The sequence below is a fragment of the Puma concolor genome, chromosome E1 (genome assembly GCF_028749965.1).
Source record: "Puma concolor isolate L17-30 chromosome E1, mPumCon1.1.hap2, whole genome shotgun sequence".
Taxonomy (NCBI): domain Eukaryota; kingdom Metazoa; phylum Chordata; class Mammalia; order Carnivora; family Felidae; genus Puma; species Puma concolor.
This window is the reverse complement of record NC_141680.1, coordinates 62,008,344-62,021,367: the sequence shown is the minus strand read 5'-3', so window position 1 is coordinate 62,021,367 and position 13,024 is coordinate 62,008,344. Positions and strand designations below refer to the sequence as shown.

General features: G+C 59.9%; 1 protein-coding gene across 4 annotated transcripts in view; it reads right to left on the bottom strand.

Annotated features, from left to right (window-relative positions):
• Window positions 1–13,024, bottom strand: part of RPTOR (regulatory associated protein of MTOR complex 1) — a 335,760-nt gene that overhangs the window by 79,098 nt on the left and 243,638 nt on the right. For all 4 annotated transcript variants that reach the window (XM_086685560.1, XM_086685561.1, XM_086685563.1 and 1 more), the window contains 2 exons: window positions 7,625–7,708; window positions 6,239–6,349 (listed from right to left, as the gene is read on the bottom strand). In XM_086685560.1, the coding sequence (XP_086541686.1) occupies window positions 6,239–6,349; window positions 7,625–7,708 (195 nt within the window). The remainder of the gene's footprint in view (window positions 1–6,238; window positions 6,350–7,624; window positions 7,709–13,024) is intronic.

Below are 13,024 nucleotides of genomic sequence, written 5' to 3'. Positions count from 1 at the left end.
CGCACAGTGCCCTCCAGGTTCAACCATCTCGTCACAGACAGGAGGATTTTCTTCTTTTCTCCGGTGTGCGTATGTGTGTGCGTGTGTGTGCGTGCGACCCTTCCGTATCCATTCATCTGCTCAGGGTCGTCTCTGTGCTTGGCTGTGGAGAAGGCTGCAGTGAACACGGGGCTGTGGGCGTCTCTGCGGGGCCGGGTTGCATTCCCTCTGGTGCTACGCCCACTGGTGGGAACGGACAGAGGTTCCATTTTGAATTTCCTGAGGACCCTCCACGCTGCTCTCCCCAGTGGCCGCACCAGTTTACGCTCCCACCGACAGTGCCTGTTTTGTTCTGTTCTCTCCATGGCCTCGCCTACACGCGGCAACTCCGTGTTTTTGAGGACAGCCAACCTGACGGGCGTGAGGTGATGTCTCAGTGTGGTTTCTATCGCGTTTCCTCGTGATGAGTGATGTGGAGCGTCTTTCCGCAGACCTGCTGGTCCTCTGTGTGTCTTCTTTGGAAAAAGGTCTACTCAGGTCCTCTACTCAGGTCCTCTGTCCATTGTTTAACGGGATCGTTTGGGTTTTTGCTATGAAGTTATATGAGTCCTTGTATATTTTGGGTATTAACCCCTTGTCAGATAGTTCGAAAATACCGTCTCCAGTTCCACAGGCTGCCTTTTCGGCTCTTTAGTCTGATGTACTCCCATCCGTGTATTTTACATATAAATATTTAAAACTACACATATCATCTTATATAAATATTTATGTCACGTATATAACATTTATATGTTTTAAATATTTCATGCATCTTATACTTACATTGCTTGTTAAAATTTCATCTTATAATTTAAACATTTGAACACTTACTTATTTAAAAGCGTGCTTCGTTTCCACGTGTTTGGAAGTCTTCCTGTCGTGCGGGGCTGCGCTGCGGCCCGCGGTGCCGTGTGCTCCTGGCACGTGGACGGGAGGGGTGTTCCCCGCGGATTTCCCTTCTCCTCGCCGTGCCATCTTCTCCAGGAGCCCCGGCTTCTCCGGGTTCGGTGGTGGCAGCTCCCGGGCTCCTCTTGCGCAAGTCCTTTCCCGCCAGAGACACCGGCTGCCCGGAAACACGGGCGTTTCCGCGCTGCTGTTAACACGGGCGTCCGGCCTTCTTCGCTTGACGGTCGCGCCGAGTACCTCCCACCTCCAGGCTAGTCGTGTCCTTACACCGGAGGCGCATTTCCCACGAGCAGCTCACGGTCTGCTCTCGCTCCCTAGATCCATCCGGCCACCTCTGCCTCCCAGCCGGGCCGTCGCGCTGCTTACACGGTCACCACCGACACGGTTACGCCCAAATCCACGCACCTGCCATCTTCTGTAGGCGCCATCTAGTCCCCGTCCCCCTCTCCTTACCTTCTTTTTTGTGTTCACGGCCTCAGGGGACCTCTTCTGCTGGCGAGGGGGCTCTCCCTGTAAAAGGATGGCAGTGATGGCCTCGACGTGCACGGGCTGCCTCTTCCTCGCGGTCCACCTCCAGGCGGTAGCACATCACACGAAGTGCGAGAAGCTGACCGGAGCCTTTCTTCAATTTCTGCCCCGCCCCCACGTCCCTGCTGTGACCGCACGCGTCGCTTGTGTGCACGCCACCAACCCCCAGCGCACGGCGATTACTGTCCGTTCCAGCAGATGATCTTCGACAGATTCAAGGCGCAGGAAGTCAGACTTATTCGTGGGGCTCCCGTGCCTGCGTGTGCACCGCGTGCCTTTCTGCCTGGGGACCCTCACTAACGTTCCTCGTGGTGTGGGTCCGCCGGGCTGCCACCCTCCGGTGTCGACTGTCTTACGAAGTCCTCACTCTGCCGCCACCTGTAGAGAGCCTCCCGCTGCGCACAGAAGGCCAGGCCGGCGGCTTTTCTTCGGTGACGTTAGGGCGCCAGCCCGCCGTCCCCCTGCTGGTGCGGCCCCCGGCTGGCAGCCCGCTGTCTTCCTTCTCCTTGCCCCTCTGTTCTCTTTTATCGGCTGCTTCTGGTTCTTATATTGATCATGTTTTTAAGCAATTAGGTTAGGACTCGGGTGTTTTTCACGTTCCCTGCGCGTGGGGTTCCTGGAGCTTCCCGGGCCTGTGGGCTCGTAGTTTTCGTCAAATTGGAAAATTTGGACATTTCTGAGCCCGTTTCTTGGGCGGTTTTTCCCGCTGGCCCGTCAGCGGCTCCGAGTACACACGTCAGGCCACCTGCAGGTGTCCCACGACTCAGAGATGCTCCTTCGGTTTCGAAAGAGCCTGGCTGTGCTCCCTGTGCCCGTGTGCACAGACTGCGCTGCTGAAGCTCTTCTGCGGCGTGCAGCCAGCGGTCGGGCTGTCGATCCTGCCCGGCACGTTTCTCATGGCACGCTGCGGCTTCCCTCTGCGAGAGGCTCAGCCGGCCCTCTGAGGGCTTCGGGTTCCAGTGGAGCTTTTTATGCGGAGCAGATTTCTAGCAATGGTTTCCACGTCCTTCTCAGCTAGTTCTCACACCTGCGAGGGGTCAGGTGGGTGTCGGCGGGTCTTTCTCCTCATTGTGGATCACGGATCCCCGCTTCCTCACACTCCTGGTCGTTTCGCTCAGTAGTAGAGGTGGGCGCAGACCCACACGGTGCACAGGTGATCTGGGGAGAGACCCTCCTGGGACTGGTTCCGTGGGGACAACAGGAAAGGCTTTCCTGTGCCACCTGTCCCCACAGCGTGTGCCGCCCCTCGGTCAAATGGCACCGGACCGTCGGCCCTGCTCCTCCTCCCAGACGCGGCTGAAGCGCTTCTGGCCTCCCCCCACCTGCCCCCCTCCCCCCCGTGATGGCCCATGGTGTGTGCTCAGCACATTCCTGTGGCCTAAGAAGAGGCCCTGAACTTGCCCCTCAGCTGGGGTCCGCCCTGCGTGGGCCACCCCACCCTCCACCCTCAGGAAGTGCCCTGTGTTTCGCGCAGACGTTCATCCTAGCGTGGCCATCCCTGACCCTCCCAGTGGCCACTCAATGACCTGGTGAGCTCTGCCACAGCACGAGAGCCCGTGGAGGCCGGCGGGGACCCAGTGTGACTTCTGGCCAGATGCAAATGAGGGAAGGTAAGGGAACCACCAACCCCCCCCCCCCCCCCCCCCAAAGCACATGGAACTGTCATCTCCGGGAAGCCATCCGAGTGATCATGAAAAGGAAGGTGGAGGTGAACGGCACTCAGACTCAGCTGGAAATATTTCAAAAGGTCTCTCAGTAGGATGACGGCCTTTGAATAAACAGGTGCCACGGGCTGGTTAAGAACGAGTTCACAGAAAGGTCCCTGGCGCCCGCGGGCAGGTACAGCGACACTGAAGGCCCGGACACTTCCAGCTGGCCGCAGCGTCATTAAATGTGTAAGTCCTTCAGCGCGAGCCCTGAGACTCCCTCGAGCAGGGGGGCGGGGGAGCTGTAGCAGGTGCGCTCACGGGGGGCCCCCGCATCCAGCACATGCAGGAGACACGCAGGCCCCCCGAGACAGATGTGCCGGGAGGCGGTTTTTGGCGTGCAGAAGTACGATGACCACCCAGATCCCGCGAGAATGCAGTGGCGAGGTGCAGGCACGAGGGCCGTCCTTTTCACACACACAGCAAAGACTGAAGCAGAAACAGACACTCCCAGGACTAAACGCACACACAGTCTGGTTCTAGGCACTGACAGGCAGCAGAGGTTCCGCGGGGACGGGGAGGGAACCCTCTCCTCCCACGGGCTGCGGTCTGAGCTGGGCGCCCTACGCACCCAGGAACCTCGACACGTGCTCTGCTCGGCCCAGGACCGGGTAACGGGATCAGTACATTTTCAGATGTGCCGTTGAGAAAACAGAGACATTGAAGGACAAGGGAAGTTCCAGAACGACCTCCCTGGAAGAGCCCTTCTGTCCTCCTGTTCCCAGAGCACGGCTCTTGGTGAGACGTGAGCGGCAAAAGAGAACTGACCGAAAGGTACAGTTTCCTTGCCCACAACACCAGGCTTTCCGATCGGCCAGAGAGGGTTTCTGTGTACGGGACACCAGCCGGGCAGACGCGAGACTTACACCGTGATTCCTTTTATTCTAAAAGTTCCAGGTCACGGCTGTCATCTTCGTACCGCGCCGCTGGAAGCTCAGAGGGGCGGGGGATGGGAAATGAAAGCGGCTCGCTGGAGAAAATGAGGGAGGCAGGGCCCAAATTCAGATTTTTAACTCTTTAGTCTAGCAAAGTTTTGGCCAATCTTCCAGAGAAGTCATTGCTCGTCTGAAGTTAGTTCCACAGATAGGAAGGTAAATATTTTGTCAAAACCTCTAACGTTCTAGTCATCATCACGGAGCAGACAAGCAACGGAACATTCTGCGGACACAGCTATGCGCAGGGCACTGGGCCCAAGGAGGGTCAAGGCTGACCTGAGGTCAAGGTTAGCCTTGGGTGCAGTGAGCAGGAGGGAGGCTGTTTCCAGCACCGAGAGGACCATGGGGACCAGGAACACCGAGGTGAGTGGACCCTGCGTCTGGTCAACAACGTTCTGGTCGGTACCAGGGGAACCAGGGAAAGGACTGAGGCCGACAGACGGGGACTGAGCCACCCCCCGGGACTTGTCTGCGGCTGCTATGAGCAGCTGTGCAGAAAGGCCAGGAGAACCTCCCAGGCAACGGTCAGAACTGCAGGGCTCAGCAAGGCCGCCACACAGGCGAGCAAACAAAATCGTCAACCACGGAGTACAACGTCATCCAAGACAGCGTCGCCCAGATGCACCTGTGCTGTCACGTGTTCCTGGGAATGCCTGGGACACCCGCGTCCTCCGGCAGCCATCACCCCTTGCTCGGGCCCCACGGCACAGCTCCGGCGGCCTCAAGGTGCGCGGGTAGCCTCGGCGTCCAGGTGAGGGAGGACTGGGTCCGGCAGCAGCCTGGAGCTGCAGGGGCTCGTTCACAGGACGGCGGAGGGTGTGGGGAGCAGGGAGCAGCATGCAGAGTGGGGGCGAGCCGGGGAAGGTCTGCTGGAACGCGGAGGCAGCGGTGGGGCCCTGGCCACCTACCAGGTGCGGCTGGGGAGGGGGCAGGCCGGTTGAGGCTCTGGTGCCCGGCAGGAGGGGCGACAAGGGAGAAGCCCACTCCCCTCCCCGCCCACCAAACCCCTCAAGCAAGCGACCACGTGATCACCGCGTTTCCTCCCCTCTCCACATCTACGGTTCTTCTGAAGCTGAGTGCCGCGCACGGGGGCCTCTTCTGGGGGGTGTCCGCTCCCGGCCGGTGCTCACCCCCACTCTGGAACCCCTCTGTGTCCTGTGAGTCACGCCTCCCGCCTCGTCAATCCTGCTTTGCCTTCCTTCCGTGGCTCTTCCTCCTCCACACACCCAGCCCCGGGGCTCACCGCACCCCTCAGGCACAGGTCCTCCCCACCTGGGGTCTCCCCAACCATCACCCCATCACACCCACTCTCCCAGCCCCTCCTCAGCTAACCTACAACCTCTACACCGAGGCCACGAGTTAAAAACCACAGCTTGGATCTTGTCCCATTGCGGACTCTTTACCGGTTCCTCTTGGCTGAAGAGTGGGGTGCCCTCCACTTAGAGGAGGCCCCGCATGTGCCTCCAGCCCCTCTAGGCCCTCACCCTCACGGCACAGCCCCTCAGACACGGGGCTTCCCCCCTGCAGCGGAGGGCTCTGACCCACTGGACGGAGCCTGTCTCCAGTCTCCAGCATAGCCCGAAGGGTGGGGCTCCACGGAGTGGATGTGAGTCTGCGGCCCGGGAGGCCTGAGGACAGGGAGGGGCAGAGACTGGAGAGCAGAGCTGGAGGAGATGGTCCCCAAGGTCCCCAAGATCAGGGTGGGGAGGAAAAAGCACGGGTGGGACACAGTAGGTCTGGTGCGGGTCTGGGTGAGGCAGGGTAGAGTTTAAAGAAGGAAGCAGTCAGGGTCACTTCCTGCTGGAGGACTGCAGGGGGCGGGGAGGGGGCGGCCTGCGGCACGTGAGGGACACGAATGGCGTGGCTGCAGCCCAGGTGACCAGGACTGGGCCCCAAGGAGACGTACCTCCCTTATTGTGGAAGGGGGGTGCCAGCCGTGCCTGGAGAGGGAGGGAGGAGCTGGCCCTGAAGGCAGAGGCTTGGGTGAAGCAGGACAAGAAACGCGGGGTCATCGCAGGGGGACAGAGGACACGGCGTCACAGCGGGCAAACCAGCTGCGCTCAGCACCTCTGCAGCAGCCGCCGCCCGGGCCGCCTGACGCACGGAGCCCGCCTCGTGCCTGCGGGGACAACGCGGACTACTCACACTGTCCACGGCCAGGATCTTGGCCCAGATGAAAACCAGGAGGGGCCGCAGCTCTCGGGCGGAGCTCTGCAGCAGCTTCAGCACGTAGGGGAAGATGCCCACAGACAAGGCCTGGGAGAGAGAAGAGAGAGTGAGCGCTAGCACCGGCTCCCGGGCAGCCGAGTGGCGCCGGGGGCAGATGGCGCGGCTCGGGACAGGGTGTGCGCAGCCTTTGGCGCGGTGGGAATGCTGTGGGGGTGGACGCGCCTCACGCAGAGCAAGCGGCTTCCTCTGGCCTCCTCACCCCCGCACTCCCAGATGCCGCGGGACTTCTCCCGTCCTGCCACGTCCAGAGACCAAGGCTCGCCTCACGAGGGACGGGTGGCTTCCCGTCTGGAACCCGCCGTCCCCACCCTCGGAGGGCCTTGTCTGCTCTCAGCAGCAAAGCGCAAGGCCCCTTAACAGTGGTTCTCGTGCTTCGAACCACAAGGCGTCTGCCGCCTTGGGATGGGCCAGTCTGCTGGTTAAGACGGGGAGCAGCCGTGGGGGCTCCTGTGCCCAGATCCGGATGGGGCATCATCCCGGGGGGTCGTCTCTGCTCTTGGCAGGGCAGCGACAGAGAAGCGGGCTATCTCGGCACAAAGGACACCTGGGCAGAGCCCGGTTTTGTCCATCACCTCAGCGTCTCCCTCGAAGACAGACAGAGGGGGACACCCAGGGCAGAGTCTGAGGACGGGGTCTGTGTCCTTTCCTCATTAAAGGCTGTGTGTACCACAAATTAGATAATTTCTAATTATCATGAATATTGCTTTTTCAGACTGTAATTCTAAACTGTTGTTTGCACACAGAACCAAGAAGGTCCGTGTTTGCAGCTGGTGACAGGTCTCCTGAACCTCCTCTAATTGGCAGGTCCCCTAACGATACCCCCTTCCTTCTGATGTAGTTGTTGAAAAACAAGTCGCTTTTTGATCTGATTTTTGTCAGTGTTTTCTGTTTTCAATGGCCGTTTCTACTCTTCTGCGGAATGAGAAATCAGAGAAGGGTTTCCAGATTGTGCTGGGCACCGGAGTGTGAAGTCGGTGGACGGGTGTGTGCGGGCACTCTGCGGGCTCAGGGGCACCTGCAGGGGCGAGCCACTCCCGAACGGGGGCGGGCCGGCCACACTTTCTGCCTGCAAAGGCGAAGCCCTGTGGCAGATGGGAGAAGGGGGCAGAGCAAAACCAAACCGCCAGAGGCTGTAGTGACGGAGGCCGCGAGGCAGCACGTGTGTGCACCTCTAGGGCCCCTCGGGCTGACCGCCCCCCCTCCCCTGCCCCCAATCGCTCCCAGCCTGTGAGACAGTCCTTGGACGCACCACGGAGTCTCCGGGGCTCCACCCTCCCCCGGCTCAGTGCGGGAAGCACGCACCAGGCTCACCGCCCAGGGGCCCAGGTCCAAGAAGCGCCCCAGCAGATCCAGGGCTCGCAGCCGGTGCACCTGACTCAACAGCACCTGAGAAAGGAAGAAGGAGAGGGCGTCACCGTGGAACCGTGCGATTCTGGACGCGGGGGTGCACTCACACCTGCCCCCGGCTGCATTCATTCATTTACCTACAGCAGGTGCTCCTTTCTCTGTATAAAATAGGGGCTCCGCAGAAAGTATTAGAACAAATACTTTTTAATTGCATGTAAAAACACACCGAGGACACTGTGGTGTATAAACCTCCAGACAGCGTTCCTTTAATTACTCTAAACTAGATAATCTATTATTGCGTTTCTCACCTCTTCTGTAAACGAAATAAAATACTGTGGCTTTGACTCCCCGTCGCTGGGCACGTCTGGCCGTATCATTCCCGGTGCCCGGTTCATTTAAACAACCTCCCCACTGCAACCTTTTTAAACTATTATCAGGTTTTTGCTATTACAAACGATGCTATGACAAATATCCCAACAGGCACATTTCCGCCCATTCACATGGTTTTTCCCGAGGATAAATCCGAGGGTAGGAGCAGTACGAGTTTACTACCGAATTACCTGCCAGTGAACTACCCTGAACTTCCAACAGTCCACGCATGGGTGCCCCCCACCGCCCCGTGGTCCCTCCCCGCCGTGGGTGCTCCCTCCCTCCCGTGGGCCTTTGCTCATCACAGTGCACAGGACGAGGGTTTGCTGCTGTGTTCTCTGGTTATGGGACCTTGGGCCAATCACTTCACTTCCCTGACCCTTAATTTCTTAATTTATAAAAAAGGAGAAACACAAAACCAAATCCCAAAGGTTTAATTAAACAACAAATTAAGAATTCCGGGACAACACAGCCCACGACCCACTATTATTTACCAATATGATAGATAAAAATAAAATATCCTTTTAATCTGAATTCGTTACAAGTGAAGTTGATTGTCTTTTTTCCACAGGTTAATCGTCTATTTCTGTAGTAAACTGGCCACGTGTGTCCTTGTTTTCCCACTTAGATGTCTGCCTTTTTGTCTCATTGACACGGAAAAGTTTATACGTTAAAAAGAACAATCTTTGCCACGTGTTTTTCTCTTGTTTTCTTTGTTACATCAGAGTTTAAAATTTCTAATGCGGTCATTTGTAGTGACTTCTCTTCGTGGTATTTACGCTCAAGGCCGTGGGTACGGAGCCCCCGGAAGGCACTCTTCTGTCCACTGCCGGCCACCCAGCGCGTGTTCGTGGGCGCTTGCTGCGTGCGGATGCTGCGCTGGGGCGCGACTGGGGGCAGCAGGGAGCCCCCCTCCCACCATCAGTCGCTGCAGAGACAGGCAGACGGCCACGTTGTCACAATCCGCGGTGACGGCAGGCAGTGCTGCGAATCATGTGCGCCTCTGCCCTCCTTGGGAGGGTCCTGAAGGTCCCCCTTCCTAGCGGGCAGCCAGGTCCCAGAGGGGAGGCAGTGCGTGGGGCCCCCAGGTAGCAGGCAGAGGGGATGGGGAAGCTTGGGGTGTCTGAGGACGGGTCCCACAGACCAGGCTGAGGGTTTCCCCAGAGAAGCAGCAGCCAGCGTCCAATGTGGTCGCTTGGGGATAGACCGGCGGTGGCCATTTGGAGGGGGGGACAGAGTGGACCTGACCCTGAGTGATGGGGAGGAAAGCGATCCAAGACAGCAGGGGCCGTGCCCGTGGCGGAGGAGAGGCTGGGTGGAGGGGACCGGTGGTGTCGCCTGCTCCCGGAGGTCTGCGGCAGGAGCCGCGAGGACAACACGCTGGGTGCAGGGTGTGGATCCTGTCAGGTCGTGGGGAGGAGGCAGAGGGGAGTGGAACGCGACGGGGGGCAGAGGTTTCGGGGGCTCCCTGTGAGGGGCAAACACGGGCTGGAGGGACAGGTGGGGAGGGGTCTGGACAGCACCAGGTCCCCAGCAGGAGCGGCGGCCCGGGGGCGGGGCGGGCGAGGAGGAGGAGCCGGGGCTGGCCCAGCCCCCGGAATGCCACGTGCCCCCTCCCCCTCCCCACCCCCGCACTGCATCCGGGCCATTCCCACACCTCCGTCCCCAGGCACGTGTGGGCGTCTGGAGGTGTCGAGCCTCTGACAAGAGTCGGGGCGAAGGCGTGGGACCCGATTCCACGCTGGACTTGCGGCCACCACGTGTGCCTGAAGCGGGGGTCCGCAGGGCAAGGTCGGCGGGAAAGCGCGGGCCTGCCTTCCTTCCTGCGTCCTCGGCGGGAGCGGCGGAGGCGGCGACAGTCTGACCCCGGACTTGGGCGCATTTTCAAAACCCAGTGGCGCGAGGTCCGCGGAAGCACCTGGCCCGGGCCGTCCACCACGGGGCGCGTCCGGCACGCCGACCCCACGGCGTCGGCACGCAGTGCAGGACGTCCCCTCGGCGACTCGCCGGCTGCCCTCGTCGTACCGGAAACAGAGCCGCCTCAGGGGCCGGTTTCCCGCCGACCCCGGGTGCGTGAGCGCGGCCGCAGTCGGTCGGAGACCAGAGACCCCTCCGCGGGACGCTGCGCGCCGCTCCCGTCACAGCAAACGCGGCAAACGCGAACGGAGCGCCGCGTTTCGGGCAGGCGGTGCAGCGATCTGCAGGGGAGGAAGCGGCCGCGAGGCTGGCTCCGGCTCCGCGTGCCCCGGCCGCCACCGGGTACGTTGCTCTCACGGCGGCGCCGGGCCCGGAGCCTCGTTCACAAGGACGACCGTGGCACCACCGCTTCCCGCCGCCGCGTCCACACTGGCGGGACACGCGGCGCAGCCTCCGCAGACGGCCCCGCGAGCCTGGCGCGGGGCTCTGCGCTGTGATTATTAACGTCCGATTGGAAAAGGTCAAGTGTTGGCTTTTTAAAACATGACATCGTCGTTCGGATTCCTTCTGTTGATTCATATTTAGGAAAAATGGAAGCCTAGCGGAAATGAAAGTTACTTTAAAATAAGGACTGGCTTTTGGTTGTACACTTTTTTATTCCTATTATTCCCGTTTCAGACTGGCCCAGGATCTGTGGAAATTACAGGGACAGATGGCGAACGGCACGAGCGACTGGGTCTTGCGCGTCAGTGGCGGCGTGCACGCCCGCATCAACGCGGGGCTTGCCGCGGCGGCCACGCTTCACCCGCCTCGTGCAGCCACGGCGCTCGGGCTCCTGGGCCGAGACTCCTGGCGGGGAGGGGCGGGGGTGCACTTCCTACAAAAACAGATTCTGCAGCTCGGGCCTGGCGGACCTCAGTGGGTCCCGCCGGCCTGGCGCCCAGGAACCTGATGCCCACCGACATAGGTAACACGTGTCACAGTAACACGCAGTTACTTTCCTGCGTGGACTGAGAGCAACCTTGCACTTTCAGACCAAAAATTCTGTTTATAAATAAAACGATGCAGCAAAAGCAAACAGTTTCCCGATGAAATGCCCGGACTGCCTCGCGAGGTCTGTGGAGGTCCTAACACCGTCCTATGACATCCCCTCTTCTCTCTCCTTCCTGCAGCTCGTGGGTTCTCCCCTCTCGGTCTGGGGCTTCCTTGCACACCGGCCGCCCGAGGGGCCACGGACAGCGACGTCTCATCCACCGCAAGACCGTGTGCACCTTGTGGCGGCTCGGGGTTTGAGGGACTTCCTTCCGATTCCTCCTGCTTACACTTCTAAAAGGCAAGAAAAGCCCCGGGGGCTGGTCAGGGAAGGTTATTGCCAAGCTCACCCTCGCAGGACGGGCTGCAAATCAGCTGGCCCGAGAAGACATTTCGTCTGACACCGAAGGTCATCCGCTAATGCCTCTGAGTCTTGAGGCACAGAAAATCCTCTCTGGCGTGCGGAGAAAGTGGCAGGGATCGGAAGAGCCACAAAGTCTGTATTAAAATTCTCTTTCCCTTAGGCAGTACTTTCTGACTTGCTGAGGCCCCAGAGGAAAACTTATGGGTGACAAGGTCCAGGCTTTGGCAAAAATACAGTTCCTTAAGATAAAGCAGTGTGAAGTTAACCAGGCTAACGAGAAAGAGGCTGACCCCGTGGGCCACGCCGAATGAAGCCGGGGCGCCTCTGCATCGTGTCCCCGTCCTTTCTCGTTAAGTACAGGTTCACGTACTGACCCGGGCTGGGCACAACCCAGGAGACGGCCCTCCAGGATGATGGAGAGCCTGCTGCTTGTGGCTATTTGCAAGATCGCACGGAAAACGTCTCCCCGCTTTCCCTTCGGTTATTTTCCCTTTCTTCGGCATTACGACGCTGGCTCTGTTAGGCCCTCTTTCCCCGAGGGAGTGTGGATTGTAAATGGAACATTAGGAAAAACGTCAATAGAAGGCCATTTACAGCAGGACTGTTTGCCAGACCCGGAAGACTTGATTTCGAATGCTTGTCACCCCACACCTGTGCTTTGCAAAGGATGAATTTCACTCCACTGCACCATCGAAAACACCGGAAGGTCGGTGGTAGGGCCACAGGCTCCGCGAGTGAATGTTCCGGCAAGCCAGGAGGAGCTACAGAGCACAGCACGTCCGCCCTGCGCCACGGCCGTCCCCGCACGTCCTGTCCACTTACAGCCGGCCAGCGTGTGTGCTCCCTCAAGGGACGGCCCGCTGTGTTTCCTCCTTTTTACTGCTTTTCTTCAAACCCAGGACAGTCTTCAACTGATCTGGAGGCTAACAAGCTCTGTGGGCTATTCACGATGTCGGTCACTGTACACACGGCGCCCAGACACATCCCGGGAGTGGCCGCGGCGGCCGCTGCTCTGGGGCGAGGACAGGCCGTGGCGTTTCTACCACGTCTCCAGTGCCCTCGTCCCAAGTCCCCTGTGCTGTCTGAGGTCCCGCACACAGTCCCGAGCCAGGCGAAGCCTCGGTGCTGGGGCCGGCGGACGGTCCTCAATGTCGGCTGTGTGACGGACCCAGGGGAAGCTGACCACCCCCCGCCCGCCGAAGGAGGGACGCCCAGCTCTGGTGGCGACACAGAGAAACCATCCGCCCATTTCCCAAACGGCCCTGGGCAGCAGGAGCCGCTCGCGGGGGCTCTGTCATGACGTGGTCAGCAGCCCGTGTAAGAAGGTGCCGGCCCTTCCACGGGCCTGGCGTCCCTCGCACAGGCGGGTGACGAGGCCCCTGCTCCCACTTCACAGGAAGGTGCCGGTGGCAGCCAGCTGGCTCTCAGGACCTGAGACCCTGAACCGGGAGGCAGCGCGCCTGTGAGCACCCGCCCCTCTCTGCCCACGGCGTCTGCCGGGCCACCGCACCCTGACCGCAGAGCCTGTGTTCCAGGTCCTAAAGTGAGTTATTAGACCTCGGTGTCTACACTGACTAGAGGTCTACACACCTTTCCCGCAAATACACATTAACTGACACAAAAGTTCTGGGAACATTTTCTCATCTTCCCCCCTGTGAAGAATTTTGGTAACC